Source organism: Patiria miniata, unplaced genomic scaffold (assembly GCF_015706575.1).
Source record: "Patiria miniata isolate m_02_andy unplaced genomic scaffold, ASM1570657v1 HiC_scaffold_22, whole genome shotgun sequence".
Taxonomy (NCBI): domain Eukaryota; kingdom Metazoa; phylum Echinodermata; class Asteroidea; order Valvatida; family Asterinidae; genus Patiria; species Patiria miniata.
This window is the reverse complement of record NW_024037061.1, coordinates 2,600,098-2,618,873: the sequence shown is the minus strand read 5'-3', so window position 1 is coordinate 2,618,873 and position 18,776 is coordinate 2,600,098. Positions and strand designations below refer to the sequence as shown.

At 40.2% G+C, this 18,776-nt stretch overlaps 1 protein-coding gene across 9 annotated transcripts in view; it reads left to right on the top strand.

Annotated features, from left to right (window-relative positions):
• LOC119730153 (adenylate kinase 9-like) overlaps positions 1–18,776 on the top strand; it is a 44,318-nt gene that overhangs the window by 4,949 nt on the left and 20,593 nt on the right. For 2 of the 9 annotated variants that reach the window (XM_038202926.1, XM_038202925.1), the window contains exons 5-20: positions 224–412; positions 1,069–1,200; positions 1,939–2,255; positions 2,432–2,612; positions 3,443–3,575; positions 4,900–4,938; positions 8,505–8,651; positions 10,096–10,137; positions 10,890–11,163; positions 12,244–12,474; positions 13,266–13,369; positions 14,970–15,098; positions 16,081–16,155; positions 17,239–17,313; positions 18,047–18,301; positions 18,495–18,595. In XM_038202926.1, coding sequence (XP_038058854.1) covers positions 224–412; positions 1,069–1,200; positions 1,939–2,255; positions 2,432–2,612; positions 3,443–3,575; positions 4,900–4,938; positions 8,505–8,651; positions 10,096–10,137; positions 10,890–11,163; positions 12,244–12,474; positions 13,266–13,369; positions 14,970–15,098; positions 16,081–16,155; positions 17,239–17,313; positions 18,047–18,301; positions 18,495–18,595 — 2,424 coding nt within the window. The remainder of the gene's footprint in view (positions 1–223; positions 413–1,068; positions 1,201–1,938; positions 2,256–2,431; positions 2,613–3,442; positions 3,576–4,899; positions 4,939–8,504; positions 8,652–10,095; positions 10,138–10,889; positions 11,164–12,243; positions 12,475–13,265; positions 13,370–14,969; positions 15,099–16,080; positions 16,156–17,238; positions 17,314–18,046; positions 18,302–18,494; positions 18,596–18,776) is intronic. The other 7 variants (XM_038202927.1, XM_038202928.1, XM_038202930.1 and 4 more) reach the window with 7 other exon arrangements.

Sequence of the window (18,776 nt, the reverse complement as noted above, 5' to 3'; positions counted from 1 at the left end):
GTCTCCAAACCTTTATAGTGACATTTGCAGCATTATACATTAAAAGTCTACTGTCTTTATTAAAGCTTGCCAAAAACTTGACTGCCACAGAAACTTGGCTCAGAGTAGACTTAGTTTATAGTGATGACAGAATTTGCAGAATTCGTCGAACTGTCTCCAAACCTTTATAGTGACATTTGTAGCATTTTACATTGAGCCATGTCCCCAAATCTGTCCTCTTCAGATGCCGGACCAAGACTTGAAGAATCGACGCGCTGGCCAGCGAGTGGACCCAGCCAGCAACATCCTGTACACCAGTGAAGTCTGGAACCCAGACAAGCCGGAGCCAAAGCCCAGCCAGGATGGGGAAGGGGAGGAGGAAGAAGAAGAAGAAGAGGAGGAGGAGGCGGAGGAACGCATGGGTGATGAGGAGGTAAGTGTGTCCTTGGGCAAGACACTTTACTGTAATTGCCTCTCCGACACAGGAGTATAGATTATATCTATTATCTGAACTCTCTTGTTATCTGATCAGGGGAGGAGGAGCCAAGGGCAGAGTTTAGTGGCTGCTTATGAATATGCAAAAATGATGTCCATTCGTTGTGATCTGATTCAGGGGGAGGAGGAGCCAAGAGTAGAATTTAGTGGCTGCTTATGAATATGCAAAATGCTGTCCATTCGTTGTGAGCTGATTCAGGGAAGGAGGAGCCAAGAGTAGAATTTAGTGGCTGCTTATAAATATGCAAAAATGATGTACATTCATTTTTATATTGTTATCTGATTCAGGGGAGGAGGAGCCCAGAGAGGAATTGAGCTTTGAGGTCACTGAGCAGCTTCTCATGAATATTCATATTAGCCACATTCACTGAACTCTGTCGTCCAGTTGGTGGAAAAGGAGCCAAGAGATAAAAAATGGAGCTCTTAAGGGCATTGAGCAGCTGCTTATGAATATGGAAATTTGCTTCTTCTTTTTTTAACTTAACTCTTGTGATGTGATTCAGGGGAGGAGAAGCCAAGAGTGGAATTGGGCTTTGAGGTCATTGAGCAGCTGCTCATGAATATGCTAATTTGTTATCCATTCACTTAATACAGGGGGAGGAGGAGCCAAGAGAAGAATTGAGCTTTGAGATCATTGAGCGGCTGGTGCGGAGACCGGAGGACATGCTCTATCACGCCCAAGAGAACATTGTCGCTTACAAGGACAAAATGCTCAGAATGCTTGAGGTAATCAATTTTTGTTTGAAATTTAAAGACCTAAAAATCGATAAACTGAGTAGAAATTCTATAGATGAAATGAATAAATTTATCAATTAAAATAAAAAATAGTGAAAGTAACGTACCCATTTTGTGTGTGAGACTTTTCAAGAGATGCAACACACACCCATACTGAAATTTGTATCCTTGTGGAGACATTTCTTTGTTCTTCTGTACTTAAGTTTTCGAGTTTGAAAGCAGTTTCAAAATGCTCTTATTTTAACCAGAATTAATTTCCTTGGCTGAAATTCGGGCTTAATATCCCTTTTCTAAAACTCTACCATTTGCGACAGATCAACATACCTTGGAAATTCCTAGTTTTTAAGTAAAATCCATATATCTATTTTGTGTAAACCTTGTGGAGACGTATTCATCTATAGAAATTGCTCTGTGGAGGCGTATACAATGTTTTGTTCCCAATTGTGTGCATGTCTCCAGAGGGCACGGTGTATCAGATCAACTCAGCTGAAGTATCTGATATCTGTTTATTGTTGTCGAGTAAATACATAAAACAGTCATCATGTTGTGTACAAAAATACACTTCCCGCACTTAAAGTTAGTCTACGGAAATCAGTCTCGTAGACCATCATGGCTAAGATTGAATGATGTCCAGCGATGCATCCAAATTATCGTAAAATGGATCGTATGTTGTGATGAGTAACCATTTGAGCTAAGAGACGGCACATAAATATTCTTCGTCCTCTTTAGGATTACATCGCAGACCACCCTCAACAATATCTCATTGAAATGGATGCCAACAAGCCAGCTGTAAACCTCTTCAAGGAACTCATGATGAAGCTGAACACTTTCGTCCTGCGCCGCGCCGCGGTCCCGATCCGTCTCCAGAACCAGGACGAGGAGGACATCCCCGAGGACATCGAGACGGAGGAGCTGATGCGGACGCTCGGAGGGACCAACATGGTGGCGCCGCGGTACCGCTGGCGGCGCAGCCGCTGGGCTAGGATGTGCCCCGTGGAGCTGCAGAAGGGCAACGTGGTTCCCGGGAAACCTGAGTTTGCAGTAGGGTGAGGCAGAAGTCAAGTTTAAACTAAGTCACTCTTATTCATAATTGACTGGAGCGGGGTTTGAACCTGCAACCTCCGGATCGCCGTTCCGGTGCTCTTCTAATCAACTATCCAGCCCTGTATTGCGGGACCCCATTTTGTCAACGTCTTTGTTCTTCCTCTTTTTTTTTGCCAAGGTTTCTCGACAAGATCTACGTCATGTCCAGCCCCGAGGCCATGGAGAAGTTCTTGAAGAATCCCCGGCCGTATCTGGTCAGCCCTCAGCCCCGTCCCCCTTGCAAGCTGTGCGTGGTCGGCGCGCCACTATCCGGAAAGACCACCATGTGCCATCTGCTGGCTCACAAGTTTAACGGCAGGGTAGGTACAAAAACAGGTTACCAGCCAAAACATCGTGCAATGTACATTGCTTGTGACTGGTTTTCAGCTGATATTTGCAACATTTGCATGTATTTGCATACAGGTGTTGGAATTGAATGAGCTCATCAAGTCTCGGATGGCGGTGCATAGCAAAATAATTTGCATAGCAAAAACAGGTTACCAGCCAAAATGGCATGCAATGTACATTGCTTGTGACTGGTTCTCAGCTGATATTTGCATACATTTGAATATATTTGCATACAGGTGTTGGATTTGAATGAGTTCATCAAGTCTCGGATGGCGGTGCATAGCAAAAAAATTTGCATAGCAAAAACAGGTTACCAGCCAAAATGTCATGCCATGTACATTGCTAGTCTCAGATGGCGTTGCATAGCAAAATAATTTGCATAGCAAAAGCAGGTTACCAGCCGAAATGTCATGCGATGTACATTGCGTGTGACTGGTTCCACGCTGATATTTGCATACATTTGCATATATTTGCATACAGGTGTTGGATTTGGACGAGCTCATCAAGTCTCGGATGGCGGTGCATAGCAAAATAATTTGCATAGCAAAAACAGGTTACCAGCCAAAATGGCATGCAATGTACATTGCTTGTGACTGGTTCTCAGCTGATATTTGCATACATTTGAATATATTTGCATACAGGTGTTGGATTTGAATGAGTTCATCAAGTCTCGGATGGCGGTGCATAGCAAAAAAATTTGCATAGCAAAAACAGGTTACCAGCCAAAATGTCATGCCATGTACATTGCTAGTGACTGGTTCCCAGCTGATATTCGCATACATTTGCATATATTTGCATACAGGTGTTGGATTTGGACGAGCTCATCAAGTCGCGGATGGCGGTGCACAAGGCCAAGCAGGTGGAGCTGCATAAGCAGGAGGCTTTGGAGTCGGCCATCGCTACGGTCAAGGCCAGACTACGAGAAAAAGAAGAGAGTAAGTCATTAACCCTCCTATTCATAAGGTGGAGTTAGCGTCCGGGTGATGTAAATTCAATATTGGGTTTGCCCTTCACCGACCTGTTATGTAAACACTGTATGGGGTTACACTGATCTGGCACACCGTGCCCTCTGGAGACATGCACACAATAGGGAACAAAAGATTGTATACGTCTCCACAGGGCAATTTCTTTAGATGAATACGTCTCCACAAGGTTTTGCCCTTCACCAACCTGTTATGTAAACACTGTATAGGGTTACACTGATCTGGTACACCGTGCCCTCTGGAGACATGCACACAATAGGGAACAAAAGATTGTATACGTCTCCACAGGGCAATTTCTATAGACGAATACGTCTCCACAAGGTTTTCACGAAATAGATATATGGATATTACTCAAAAACGAGGAATCTCCAAGGTATGTTGATCCGTCGCAAATGGTAGAGTTTTAGAAAAAGGAATATTAAGTCCGAATTTCAGCCAAGGAAATTAATTCTGGTTAAAATAAGAGCATTTTGAAACTGTACTTTCAAACTCGAAAACTTTAGTACACGAGATCAAAGAAATGTCTCCACAAGGATACAAATTTCAGTTTGTATGAGTATACAGTGTTTATATAATACATCGGTGAAGGATAAACTTAATATTGAAACCATCCTATTGTGTGATCATTCACAGACCGTCAAAAATTCTTCCACTTCCTTTGCCATGCATTTGTATACAGACTAGTAAAAAACAGTCCGATCACATTTGTATAGGTCTCGTTCAAATGATTTATTTCCTACGGACCATCCACTTGCATCGGCATTTTGAGCATCAACTTGCGTAACGCGCATCGGCTGTGTCATATTTCGAACACACTTCGAGCCACAAGCGTGGGTTTGGAACATTTTCAACACTGCGCAATGCGTACTTGATTGCGTAAAATACGCAGCTGCAGTTCTTTTACAGAGATGGCCATTATTGAGTGAGTCCTATAACCACTCTGGCTAGTCGAATTCCATCAACAGACAAAAGAGGTAACTGGTAAGTACAGCTGGCATATTCAATCACCTCCTGTCAAAGCATGGCTATATCAAATTAACGAGGAACTGTTAAAAACCAGTCGCTCGATTGATTTTGACTGCTGCGACGAGATACCTTAATTTGCCAGCACCTATGAATTATCGTGTACTTTTTTCTTACCTATGTAGAATTTTGTGGATTTTGTATTTTGCTGTTGACTTTAATTGAAGCCATTTTAAGTTTTTTAGTTATTTTTTATAAAAATTGTCATTGAATATGAAAATCGTTGTTGCTTTTCGTACAAAACTTGAAACAGCTGCGTCAGAGGGCGATGGAGATGACATGGACGAACAAGGTATTGGGTCATGTGACCTCCCGTTTGGCTTATCACTAGCCCAACCCCCACCCCGCTCATTGGTGTAACCCGACCAACTCGATATGTGCACGTTGCTTTGCATTAACCATGCTGACAAACCGCACCCCTGACCCACCCTCAACCCACCCCACCCTCACCCCACTCCACTCCAAACCCAATTTGTCCCCCTCCAATCCCTACCTCTGCCTACCCTTCCCTCCCCCAACCCTACTCTCAATCCCATCCCCACCCAAAATTCAGACCCCAAACCCAACACCACCCTGCCCTCAACCTCACCCCAAAGCCCTATCCCCAACCCTGACCCAACCGCACCAAAACCCCCTACCCCAACCCTGACACAACCCAACTCCATTCCTAATCCCACCCCGAACCCCATGTACACCCCCACCCTAATCACGGATCCTAGACACCAGGATAAACGACTGTTCTGAGCTCTAGTACAAAATGCACTGAGCGGACTTGCCTTAATTGGTTAGACACGTGATAACGAGCATTAATACCCATTGGCGCGTAATCGCGAATTTTCCAGATGTGCCATTGTGTTGGGTTTTTGCACAACATCTAAAACGGAAATATTCATAAAACTGTAAGTAAAACTACTTCTTATTTAAGATATAATTGTTCCAAATTATTTTAAAAATAAATTCTTCAGGATATAACAGATGGTATTGTGCAGTTTTTGTCGTCATAGATGAAGTATTTACCCGGGAAATAAACGTCAAATTTCGAGGAGAACACCGTTTACCCAAATTTCGTTTTTAATTCAGCTTTTATTAAAAAGTTTTAGAGAGAAAGGATGCCGAACCGATGAAACAAAAGCGACATTTCATTGTTCATCTTAAAGCTAAAGATATTGTGCTCGGCATTACCATGGTTATAGTTATCACTTATCAGAATTCAATAATAAAGACCAAAAACGTAGACTCATGAATATTCAAAAATATAATTCGCTGGCTTGACAGACTTCGAGGCCAGATCGGGGGAAGAACCTTGCAAATCTGAAAGCCACCGCGCGCAGTGGTCTTTGTTGAAAAGTATTCATGGTATTTGCCACCAGTACAGGCCGTTATCACGCGTCTAACCAGGAGTTGGGCCGAGTCGTTCATCCTTGTGTGTAGGATCCCTGCCCTAATCTTCCCCACTGCCCACCTCAAACCCTCACCAACCCTCACCCCAAAGTGCAACACCTACCAATCTCACAATTATTGACACAAAGTAAGGTGAACTCACAGTGTAGTGTTATTATTGAGTCTTGTTTTTCCTTCAAGTCTCTAAGTGTACTGAAAACACGTATAATATGGTATATCAGATGGAATGTCTACATTCATTTGTTTATGGTGTAAATTGAGGACACACACGTGCAACATCATCGATGAATCGAGGACAGGAACCAAATCGAGGACGACCTCAATTAGAAAACGTGTACAAAACCAATGAGAGCTGTTGCAAAAAGTTAGAGTATAAACAAAAGAAAAGGGAAGAGGAACAAAAAAATGCTTGATTTACACCATAAACAAACGTATGTGTACTTGATAGACACAGGAGAGGGTTTGGCTGTGACACTGATTTTAACAACAGCACATTTACTTGTAATTTTGTGGGTTTTTAGTTTCTTTTTTTGGTTGTTGCAATCAGCCATTTCATTTGTATACTTCATTGCTTACTCATGTGTATTGAGTTTACCACACTGTGTTTCAATGAACAGTCATGGTTCACAATCATTCGCTCTTTTCACACTTCCGCCATGGGCACGCAGAGCCTCGATCTGGCAACTTTACACAATAAATATAGCCGGTTCAGTGATTCCCGTGTCGGGGTTCAGATCACTGAACCAGCTTTTCTTATTGTGTGAGAAGAGCGAATTGCATCAACCACAAAGCGTAAAACACGTCTCTACTCTCATTATAAATATGTTAGTCCACAGATTTCATCTAGAATTACACCTTTTTTCCTAATTAAAATCAGATTTAGACCTTGTCGCAAGATGTTTATACATCCTTTTCTTACTCATTTATAAAATTTCATTTTGATTTTGTTATCATACGACTCCATGTTTCACCACGAAAAAGGAAATTCCACCACGAAAAAGGAAATTCCACACTGCTTGCATTTCAATTGAAAGTGAAGTTTTGGTCATGATTGGAAATTTTGATGTTTTATCATACAAAAGGACAAAGATGCTTTTGTTACATACATGTATGTTACTTGGTCAGTGAGGTTCTTTTTCGGGGGTTTAATTCTGGTATTGTAGATGTTTTGGCCCATAGTTTTATTTTAAGGAAATAAAGAATTGAACTAACATTAATTAACCCTAACTCCCTAGGCATTTTTGCTAGGATGCAACCTCAATCCTGCAAAATCCTCCAACTGCCTCCTTGTAAAAATAGCATACAGCCTCAATCCTGCAAAATCATCTGTTAGTTCTTGAATGTGGTCCTTAGAGGAGTGACCAATGCCTCAATCCTGCAAAATCCTCCGACAATCACTGTCAGTATGTAATTGAGGCAGAGCCAGTGACATCCTAGAGCATTGCGGAGGATTTCAAGTATAATAGGTCTAAATTTATGCATGGCTGAGCATCAACAACACAAGGTCCGGCCCAAGACCTTGACACAGTGCATCCTCTGAAATCAGCAACACACTTGCCAAGTAGCCTAAACCCCGCAAAATCCTCCATTTTGCAAAGAGGATTGGGGAGGATTGTGGAAGGTTAGGGAAATATGGAAGTTTCATGCCTTACTTTATATTAAAGCACCCTGATTGACAGTGTATGTAAAGTTTGCCTAACTCTTTTATGGCACTCTAGCCCTGACAGACATTAAATACACGATCTGCCTAACTTTCAAGCGATGTTGATCTATCGTAAGATAGGGAATTCATAAGTACAGCACTTCTCTAGATTGTAAAAGGATTGTAAAGGACTTTAAGGATTTGATTAAATGCAGTTTATTACTTATTGCACAAATTTTAAATTGCTAGGTGCTGGGCTAACAAAATTACTAAGTGCACGTTTAACCAACTTTAATTCAGTAATTAATATACCTTTTACATTAATTTGTAATTTCATTTTGAGGTGAATTTCATTTGAGATGAAATAAGCATGCTTTTCATTCAAGCTGATCATGAGCTAAATGCCATACAGCTCAACAAATTGCTCAACAAATTTATTTACTTCATGTTTTGTGAAACACCCCTCTGGCCATGGTTATGGTAGTTGCCTCGCGCGCGTAGTGTTAAACATCTCCATATATGGAGATTGGCATAAGTGATGTGAGGCAGAAAACCACCCACAAGGATGGGCTCTCAACCAATAGAGATGGGTAAACTTCATAAATGTTTAGGAATTGATTTATGAAATCAGTGCTTAAAACAAAATTTTCAATTCAGAAAAATTGGACATTAGAAAGCTTGTATAATTGTTGCAAAAATGATCTGTACATGCTTTGCTTTACTTTTCCATAGTTGATCACGTTTAGGTAATTACAATTTTTAACTCCAAATTCCTCACCCTCCCTACAACTATTTAAAAAAACACCCCTACGCAGAAGAAAAAGAGAAGGCCGACACCGATACAGATGCTGACAGAGCTGAACCAGAATCAGACCAGCCCACTCTCCCAGAGGGGGAGAAGGAGGACGACTCGGGTGAGGGGACAGAAAACGAGCGGGAAGAGGCTGTTGGGGACAGCGAAGGTAGAGAGAAATCCAAATTCATCGGACTCGGATCATCCCTTCCTGGTTTGCCGTGGAAATTCCTTCCTTTTTTCCTCCATTTTCTTTTTCCCTGGTTTGCTGTGAACTTTTTGTTTCTCATGTGTTTGGTCACTCATGTACTCCAACTTCAGTAGCCATTCAATTTCTTGGCTCCGAAGTAGCCACAGCGGACAGGTGACCAGTCTATCAACCGGTATCCATGCATACACACAGGGATTACCATTGGCGTTTTTAGCCGGTTGCCATGATCGCTGCTCTCACTCTTTTCAGTTTTGCTGTGGTTTGCTGTGTTACACCTTCACTATCACCATGACAACATTGCCATCCAAAGATGACCACATGTATGATTTTTATTTTACAGGTGAAGGGCACCATAGCCTACCTCAAAAACAACTTGTAAATGTCTCATAAACATATTTCTTACATTTATTCCCGAATTCTCTTTACTTATGTTTATGTGTGTTTTGATTCTGGTTGTGAAATAACATTTCTTCTTAACTCTTTGTATCCTGTAAATTTCTGTGTTCATTTGGAAGAGTTCAATAATTTTTTTAAAGTGTGACTCCGTTATCTGTGAATAAAATCAAGTTTCTGTGATGATTAATTTCACATTTTAATCCTCACTTTTTCCACGTCACTTTATTTTCTCTAAAGCTGAAATATTTCACTTCTTATCAAAACAAATGTGTATGAACAATCTTAATTCTGTACTTTTTGTTTACAAATATTAATTTAGCATTTCCTTTTTATAAAAATATAGGGATACAATATACATGTATATAAACATTAATTTAATTCAGCTTAAAATGTAATTTTCAAATTAGCATCATTGTCATTGACAAAACTCATTATTCATGAAAGTCACCTCCGAATTTCATTCGTTTCTGAAAATATAATTTTCCTTTTTTTTCTAATTTAGCACTTAATCCTGTTGAAATGCAGGCTTCCTTGTCAATATTTAATGTTCTACTTCAAGAAGTTTCACCACAGTTAACATAAAATGTTCTTCTAACTTTTCACAAACTTTCACAAAGTTGCAGAAATGTATCCCTTTTATGAGTAATTGTGTACAGAATGACAACAGAATTTCTGAAAAGTAAATTACGAAAAGCCTGTCAGAACTACAGTTTTGAGCCATTAATTTGTCTTTTTAGCTAAAAATTGTCAGGATGAAAATAATTCTTTTGAAATGGAATACAGCATTTGGAGCTCACCAAACATTCGTGTACTTTAATAACAGATAAAAGTAGGCAAATCTTTTTTGTTTTGTTTTTACGCAATTATTTAATAGGTGAAACAGATTCAGGAGTGACATGGAGAATCATTGGCACGTATCACTCACCACACTTTTTTATCCATATCAATCATGGACTAAAATTAACTCATTTGCATTTTTCATATCATTTTCATTTCACATTACCAGAGCCATCACAAAGTGAAGCAGATAAGAAAGAAGGTGACGACGGTAAGATAGATTTCATCTCAACTCATTGCATATTAAAAAAAAATAACTGACAGGATTAATTTGCTGTGGTTTTTATTGTGACGAAGTACTGTTTTACACACACACAAAATTGTAAACTCTAAAATTCTTTATTGTACGACTATATGCAGGTAAATGGGACCGTTTACGATGGCCTGCAATGAATATGTCGACTTGCAATTATTTGTGATCACTTTATATCGTTTGTGAGCACTTGTGATGACTTTGGATAACTTATGATGACTTGCAATGTCTTGTGATATCTTTGATAATTTTCAATGACTTTATCATTTGTGATGACTTGTGATCATTTGTGATGACTTGTGATCATCTGCGATGACTTGTGATCATTTGCGATGACTTGTGATCATTTGTGATGACTTGTGATCATTTGCGATGACTTGTAATCATTTGCGATGACTTGGAAGAACATAATATGACTTGTGATGACATGTGATGACTTGTGATCAGTCGCAATCATTGATTACAACTCTTACAATCTTGTCGTAAGGTGATACTTCCACTCTTAAAACCTTAAATGTTGTCAGGAGGTGATACTTGGAAATTCTTTTTATGACTTGCAGTCACTTGTGATAACTTGTGATGTTTTGTGATGACTTGTGATGTTTTGTGATCACTTGTGATTACTTGTGATTACTTGTGATGACATGCGACGTGCATTCACTTGTGATAGTTGCAGTCATTGATTACAACTCTTGCAATCTTGTCATAAGGTGATACTTCCACTCTCAAAGACTCCACCATCGTCTCGGAGCCAGCCCCCTCCCAAGACCCCACCGAGGCCACCACGACAGTCACCGCTCACGCCCCGCCCACCATTGAGGTCGACGAGACACACCCGGAGGTCAAGATCATGGTGGACGCAGCGGTGGAGGAAGCCGAGAAGCAGACGTATCCGCTGGCTCCGGAGCAATACGTGGACGCGCTTGAAGAAGCCGTGACCGAAATACACAAGGAGCTACGCAAGAAAGACCTCAAAGGACCAATGTGAGTATAGAGTAATCCTCCATTACTGAGGAGACGCAACAATCACATGGAGTGCTGTGGCCTCGTGGTTAAGGGCATTGGATTCGTGGTCTGCGGGTAAAGCTGCAGGTTGTGGGTTCGAGTCCAACCTGGGGCTATGGTGCGTGTGCCCTTGAGCAAGGCACTTTGTCACTCATTGCCTCTCTCCACCCAGGAGTAAATGGGTACCTGTGAAGGCAGTGATGGTTATTGTGATTGAATTAGCTTCCTTGCGCCTAACAGGCTGCATCGAGCTGTATACTCCCCAGGGAGCTGAGATGGTATATGGAATGTTTAATTGGCCCAATGATTAGGGGTAATAATAATGTAAAGCGCTTTGATCTTAGTTAAAAGCGCTATATAAGAACCTGTTATTATTATTACTTTTTACAAAGCTTACTTGGATTGAAGATCGTACTGGTGTTAAACACTCTGTGAAATTATTCCGTCTTGCTTGCTGTCGTTTAGAAGAACTCAAGAAATGTCTGTGATTTCCAACGATCAGTCAATTGACTGATTTTTGGAAATAAAGAATGCTATTGACAAAATCGTGTTTCAGATAAAAAGGTTGCGCTTGGCTTTTCACTGTTTTCATGAAAAGTGTAATATCCACTGAGCTGAAACTTCAACAGGTTAGGTTTTCAACAGTTTTCTGTGGATTTTGAGGGGTGTTATTGAAAACAAACAAAACGCTTGAAAACCCATGCACAACCTTTTGATCACGAAACATGATTTTGTAAATATTACTCTTTATTTCCATCGATGATCCTATAAGCACAATCTGTTTGCTTAATACCCCGGGGGAAATAGAAGGTAACATGGATCACCACTGGTCTCTAGTTTTAATATCACATCAGTCTGAGCAGTCAATATTTGTAAACTATTTCCTGCAGGGCTGGCGGTTGGGTACTAGACAACTTCCCCCAGACCAGAGAGCACTGGACTGCCCTGATTGACCTTGTTTCATTTTGGGGAAATAACAGGCTACATGGATCACCACTGGTCTATAGTTTTAATATCACACCAGTCTAAGCAGTCAATATTTGTAAACTATTCCTGCAGGGCTGGTGGTTGGGTGCTAGACAACTTCCCCCAGACCAGAGAGCACTGGACGGCCCTGATTGACCGCGGTCTGGCTCCAGACGAAGTCATCTTCCTGAAAGATCCCAGTGAGAACGGCAACTACCTCTTGAAGAGGTGGTACAAGCTGAACAAGGAGGAGGTGGATCGCAAGATGCAGGAGAGGAAAGACGAGGAGGAGAGAGAGAAGGCGAGAGTCCTTGAAGAAGCAAGGTAAGGAGCTACTATTCCTGTGTCATTTGGTCACATTTTTTGAAACTACTTAAAGAAACTATGAGTACTTCTCAAGACACAGGAGTATGCGTCCAAATGTGATCTTGGATTTTCAACGTTCGGTTTTATTTTTCCTTATCAGGTAATGTGTCATATCATTGTGATAACTTTTTAAGCAATGCAAAATCTATTATAAGATGGAATTTTTGCGTCGAGGTGATATAAATCAAATTAGGTTTTGCCCTTCACCAGGTAACACACTGAGTATACAGTGTTTAAACTTCGGTGAAGGGCAAAACCTAATTTGATCAGTGCAAAATCATTCCTATTTTCAACTTTCATCGATGCAGTTTTTACAAAGTTTTATTGTTTCTTGCATGCCTACCATTTAAAGGAGTACGGATTCGGAGAGGTAGTGTATTTTTTTGTAAAGCTTCGTGTGATGTTAGAAAAAGTGTCCAAAAGTTGTTGTTTAACAGCAGTCCGTGTGATATGTCATTGCCTTTAACGTTATTTGCACTTTTACCACTGGAGGCATAGTTATACACAAACCATATGATCGTACACCAAAAAAATTGCCCCCCCTAAAAAAAAATTCTGTACCTTACTACCCTGTTTATCGATTGCCATATAATCGGAAGCAGAAACTTTTTTTTTGCCTAACTTGACTCCAACTTTGATTCGAGATTTGTGATTTGTGATCGAATTATGATGAAAGGACTTGTAAAGGTTTCACTGCTAACTCAGTCTCATACTTGTATTATTTGCTCTTCTGCATCGTCGATTGACAGGATGCAGACAGAGAGGGAACAGGAGGAGAAGAAACGAGAAGAGGAAGAGGAGAAAAGGAGACTGGCTGCGGAGGCCGGAGAAGGCGCCCAAGAAGGCGAAGAAGGTAACCATCTTATTACAAATGATGTTCCTTAAGACCACCCAACCTGGTTACCAACCAAAATCAAGTAATGTACATTTACTGTTGACTGGTACTCTGCCAATTTCCGCTTAGCACAGAATTCTGCTAAGCAGAGATTTTGCTAAGCAAAAACAGGTTACCAACCAAAATCTCATGTCATGTACATTTACTGTTGACTGGTAATTAATCTGCCAATTTCCGCTAAACACATAATTTGCTAAGCACAGAAGAGATTTTGCCAAGCAAAAACAGGTTACCAACCAAAATCCAATGGCATGCACATTTACTGTTGACTGGTACTCTGCCAATTTTCGCTGAGCACAGAATTCTGCTAACCACAGAAGAGATTTTGCTAAGCAAAAACAGGTTACCAACCAAAATCCAATTTCATGTACATTTACTGCTGGCTGGTACTCTGCCAATTTCTGCTTGGCACAGAATTCTGCTTAGTACAGAAGATATTTTGCTTAGCAAACACCGGTTACCAGCCGAGATCTAATGTCATGTACATTTACTGTTGACTGGTACTCTGCCAATTTCCGCTGAGCACAGAATTTGCTAAGCACAGAAGAGATTTTGCTTAGCAAAAACAGGTTACCAACCAAAAGCCAATGTCATGTACATTAACCGTTGGCTGGTACTCTGCCAATTTTTGCTTAGCACAGAATTTGCTAAGCAGTATTTACTGCGAAGCAGTGCCAGAAAATTAGGATCTGAATAAAAATAATTCAATATTAAAACCTTGGGTCAGTTTTATTGTTTGGCCTTCCATGGAGGCGTGTTCATTTTGATGGCATAGTCATTCGTTTTTAATATAAAAGATTTTGAATTGAATGCCGTTTAAAAAAAAACACGTTTGTTTGAAGTGGCGGTTGCAGCTGCTGGATCTGCATGTGTGCATGCATGAGTGAAACATTGACATCCACGCTTGCATGTGTTTTGGGCATGTTTAAACTGGCAGCAAAGTGGAATTTTCTTAACAGTTTTCCCACTGAAGCAAGTTAACTGTTTGGTCCTGGAATTTTGTCATCAATATTTGCTTTTGTTTTAAAAACATCTAAATATTCCTTCCTTTTTTATTGAGACTTTTTTGCAATGGATAAAATGATTCTAATATGACCATTCAGGTTTCAAATTTTAATACATTTGTGAACACACATACTGAAATTTGATATTTGAAATTGAGCATGCTTAGGATTAGTGGACTTGTCCATCCCACCCATCTTTGGTTAATTACCATTTAAAGACCAGTCACTCTAATGTGGCAAAACAGTGACTAATTTGGAAGAGTATATATATTAGAAACAACCTACAACATCGAAAATGAAATAAGACGAGTTTCGGCCGTAAAAATGAAAAGTTGACAAACTGCTCCGTCCCCTCTGCTAAAAGCCAGAATGCTCAGAATAGCAAATCGCATCAATGAGGGCAGCAAACACAAAAGCCTGTTTGCCTACATATACGTCATAGTACTCGTACCAAAAAATTAAAGCTGCCTGCCCTTATTTAAATTAGTTAATGTTTGCCACATTAAAGTGACGGATTTTTAACTCCCACCTAACATCAACCACTGACCCCTCAGAGGGTGAGACTAAACAGGAGGAGGAGGAGGAAAAAGAAGGCGAGGACAAAGAGGACGGGGAGGCGGAGAAGGCCGAGGAACCCCCAGAGGAGGCGGAGCCTGATGCGGGGGAGGCGACGGACGACGGAGGTAGACTCTCCTCATCATCTCATCTGTGTGAATGCACTTGTTTGCCCTGTGCTCATGTGTCTCTAGTGTCAGCACTTTTTCCTCTTTTTCTTTTGCCCAAGTGTAAAATCCAAATGCTGTCTGCTTCAAGATCGTACAAAAAATGCATAGACTAGGGAGCTTTGCACAATGCTTTGCTCACTCTGTGTTAGTAGAGAACCTCTAGTTACTGCTCTTTTATGTCTTTTTCCCTCTGCACGATGATCTGTCAAGTGGCTGTCTGCTACAAGGTTGAACAAAAAATGCTTAGACTAGGGAGCTTTGCACAATGCTTTGCTCACTCTGTGTTAGTCGAGTGCCTCTAGTTACTGCTCTTTTATGTCTTTTTTCCTCTGCACGATGATCTGTCAAGTGGTTGTCTGCATCAAGATGGAACAAAAAATGCTTAGACTAGGGAGCTTTGCACAATGCTTTGCTCACTCTGTGTTAGTGGAGTACCTTAAGTTACTGCTCTTTTATGTCTTTTTCCTCTGCACGATGATCTGTCAAGTGGCTGTCTGCTACAAGAATGTACCAAAAATACTTAGACTAGGGAGCTTTGCACAATGCTTTGCTCACTCTGTGTTAGTAGAGTACCTCTAGTTCCTGCCTTTTTATCTTTCCCTCTGCACGATGATCTGTCAAGTGGCTGTCTTTGTAATCGATGAAAGCGTTGACTCTTAAAAACCAAATATACAGTACACCATTTTATCTCTGAAAAGGGTGTTAAGACCAGTTTATTCTCTGTGCAAAAGCGAACATTACCGCAAATTTGTAAGCTGACTGCAAGGTTTTATGCTGCAAATTCTGAAAACTTTGAACACATTTCAACTCCGGTGATTTCGCAGCGAACGTTTTGTGACGTCAAGTTTGTGTCGCTTTCGCATTTGCTTGAAGAATGAACCGGCCTTTATTTAAACTGAAAGAACCATGCTTATTCCCTTTCCCGTGCCCCCCACATCAGCTACGCTAGCCACGCCCACCATTACTGAGCCTAGTACGGCAATCTCTGGCATGGATGTCGATGCTAAGACATCAGGTATGAAACGCTCGTTGCTTGCTGCATGAAACACGTCTTGGTTTGCTGTGGATTGTCCCAAAATTTTTTTATTTTTTTTAATTACATGCTGTTGTCACTCTTGCAATTGAGTCATCCATTTTTAGTTCTTTCGTTTCTTGGTTTGCCTAGGATTTTCAAACAGAGAAAAAAAATAGAAAATGCTGCTTTCTATTTCTCAAGTCATGAATTTTTGGTGTGTGTTTGAAACATATTTTTGTTTAGCTTTGATTGTTGTGTTTGCTGTTTTCCTTCAGACTATAGCTGTGTGAGGTATAAGAGTGATTTTTTCACCATTTGTTTCATTCAAGTTACAAATGTGCAAATGAAATTAATAAGGGATGACACTGTTTCTTACACACTTGATTCAACTAAATATTGGCTTGAAGTTGTTACGTTGACCATACTGTATTTATTTTTGGGTGCCTAATGTGTATTCATTTTTGGGTTCCTAATGCATATTCAGTGTAACATTCCTCAAGTAGTTGTCCAAGTGTCATGGTTTATAGATCATCGGCTGAAAATCTTGTGTAAATCTCAAGACCGATATTTTGATTACTTTTCCGAAGTACAACGACCCAGAAACCATTGGCTCATGAATATGTATGAGAGTAAGTTATGCATTTCAATGACAATGGAGCAACTGCAAACATGGCTTGCATATTGTACAGGTATACCATTGGTTGACATGAATGCATATTATATGCCAACTCAGTGACATTAGGAATGTGATTTAAATATGAGGGCGGAGCCGTATTTGCATTAATGAGATCATTTGCATATAATTATTAGAATAAGAAATGCATAGGACCCAGTGTATTTTTTTCTATCATTGATGTGATTTAAAAATATATTCCAATATTTTTAGCACCATCCGTTTCACACATTTTCATCCACATTTCATTTTTCCTCTTCAAATCACAACCTTCCCAATTCTCTCCCTAAAAACTGTGCCATTTTTTTTGCTACAAATCCCCACAACTAACTTTTTCTGACTTAAAAAAATCACACCCTGCCTCATTCCCTTTGGCCCCGCCCACCCTTACATCCTCATTCGCATATTAGATGGGCCCACTGAGCCTCCCAAGGCTGTGATTGGACAGAATCCATCAGGTGATGTTACTGGGGTGACTGGAGAAGGTAAAAGAAGCACAGTGATTGGTCCCTTCATCTCATGCATATTCATCTCATTTTCATGTTCATCCGTTTGCATGGTGTTGGTGATCACAGCTTTGAACTGTAGTGTAAAGAATTTTTCACTTCGTATGGAATCTTTGAAACATCCATTGAATTTTGACAAAATAGTATTTGCTTAAATTTAATTTTATTTGGGTTTTTTAGAACGCATTATTTGGAATGTAATATTGCATAGCTGGAAATCAGAAATGTTTTACAAGTTTTGTGCGATTGAATGTTTGATGTGTAGATTTTATCTTCAAATACGTGTATGATTCATTATTCATATTTTTATAACACACCATAAGTAATATTGTAAGATTTATAAAATTGTTGGTTTTGTACATGTGCAGTTTATTTTCATCTTGCTGCTTTAACATTCCAACGCATACATTTTGTATTTGCAGATTTTATTTGTAACTTTACCAGGAAATGATACGAAGCTGCAACAGGAAGGAACTTTTATACACTATAACATATTGTAATATATCATATTCCCTATAATATATTATAATATATCCAATTCTGTATTTTTCCTGGAATTTTTTTTTGGAAATTTATCAGGAACAAAGGAAGCTTATTAGTGAAGAAATTGTTATTGTCCAGCAATTAAGAAAACATTTTTGGAAAAGGCTAAATATCCAACATTTATCCAACTTCTAAACAGTACCGTAATCCCTTCAAATTCTTTAACCAGGCAAAGGAACCGAGGAGGCGGAGCAAGGAGAAGAGGAGGAGGAGCATCTGGAGACCCCGCCCCCTGTGGAGGACCCCTTGCCCCCCGAGGGGCTGGAGACCACCCAGTTCAAGGAGTTGCGGAACGACTTTGAGCGTGAGTGGCCCTCGGTCCAGGCGTTAGTGACAGGCATGCTCAACGTGGAGCCTATCGTGGTGGATATTGAGAATCGCCCGGTGGAGCAGTTGATGAAGGAATCCTTTACCGCAGTAGAACGTGAGTTATTCCCTGCAATTTATTAGCTTTTCTGCATATTTGCGGTAAAGCCTTTGTTTTTGTTCTGATTAATATTTCTTCTTTCTCATTTTGTTCTATCAAAAATGTCTTGCAAAAACAAGAAGAGCAAACTTCACAACTGCATTTCTAGTTTTTATTATGTTTTGATATCTCGCTGTCCCTTTTTTTCCAGAGCCTTTCTCCTACCGGCCTTGGGAGTACACCAGCATTGATCTGGACGAGGAGGAAGAAGACGCAGAGGCAGAAGAAGACGACGAAATGGAAGAAGAGGAGGTGAGCTATTTCTGTTGCTTTTAAGGATGGGAGTCTATGTTTAGAGGGTTAAACATGTATGCACCAAATTCTTAGTGGCTCAAGATCAATTCAGAGTCCCCCACTTTTTGTGATTACTGGGCTGGTTTTTTACCATTACGGGGCTGGCTTTTTACCATTACTGAGCTGGCTTTTTACCATT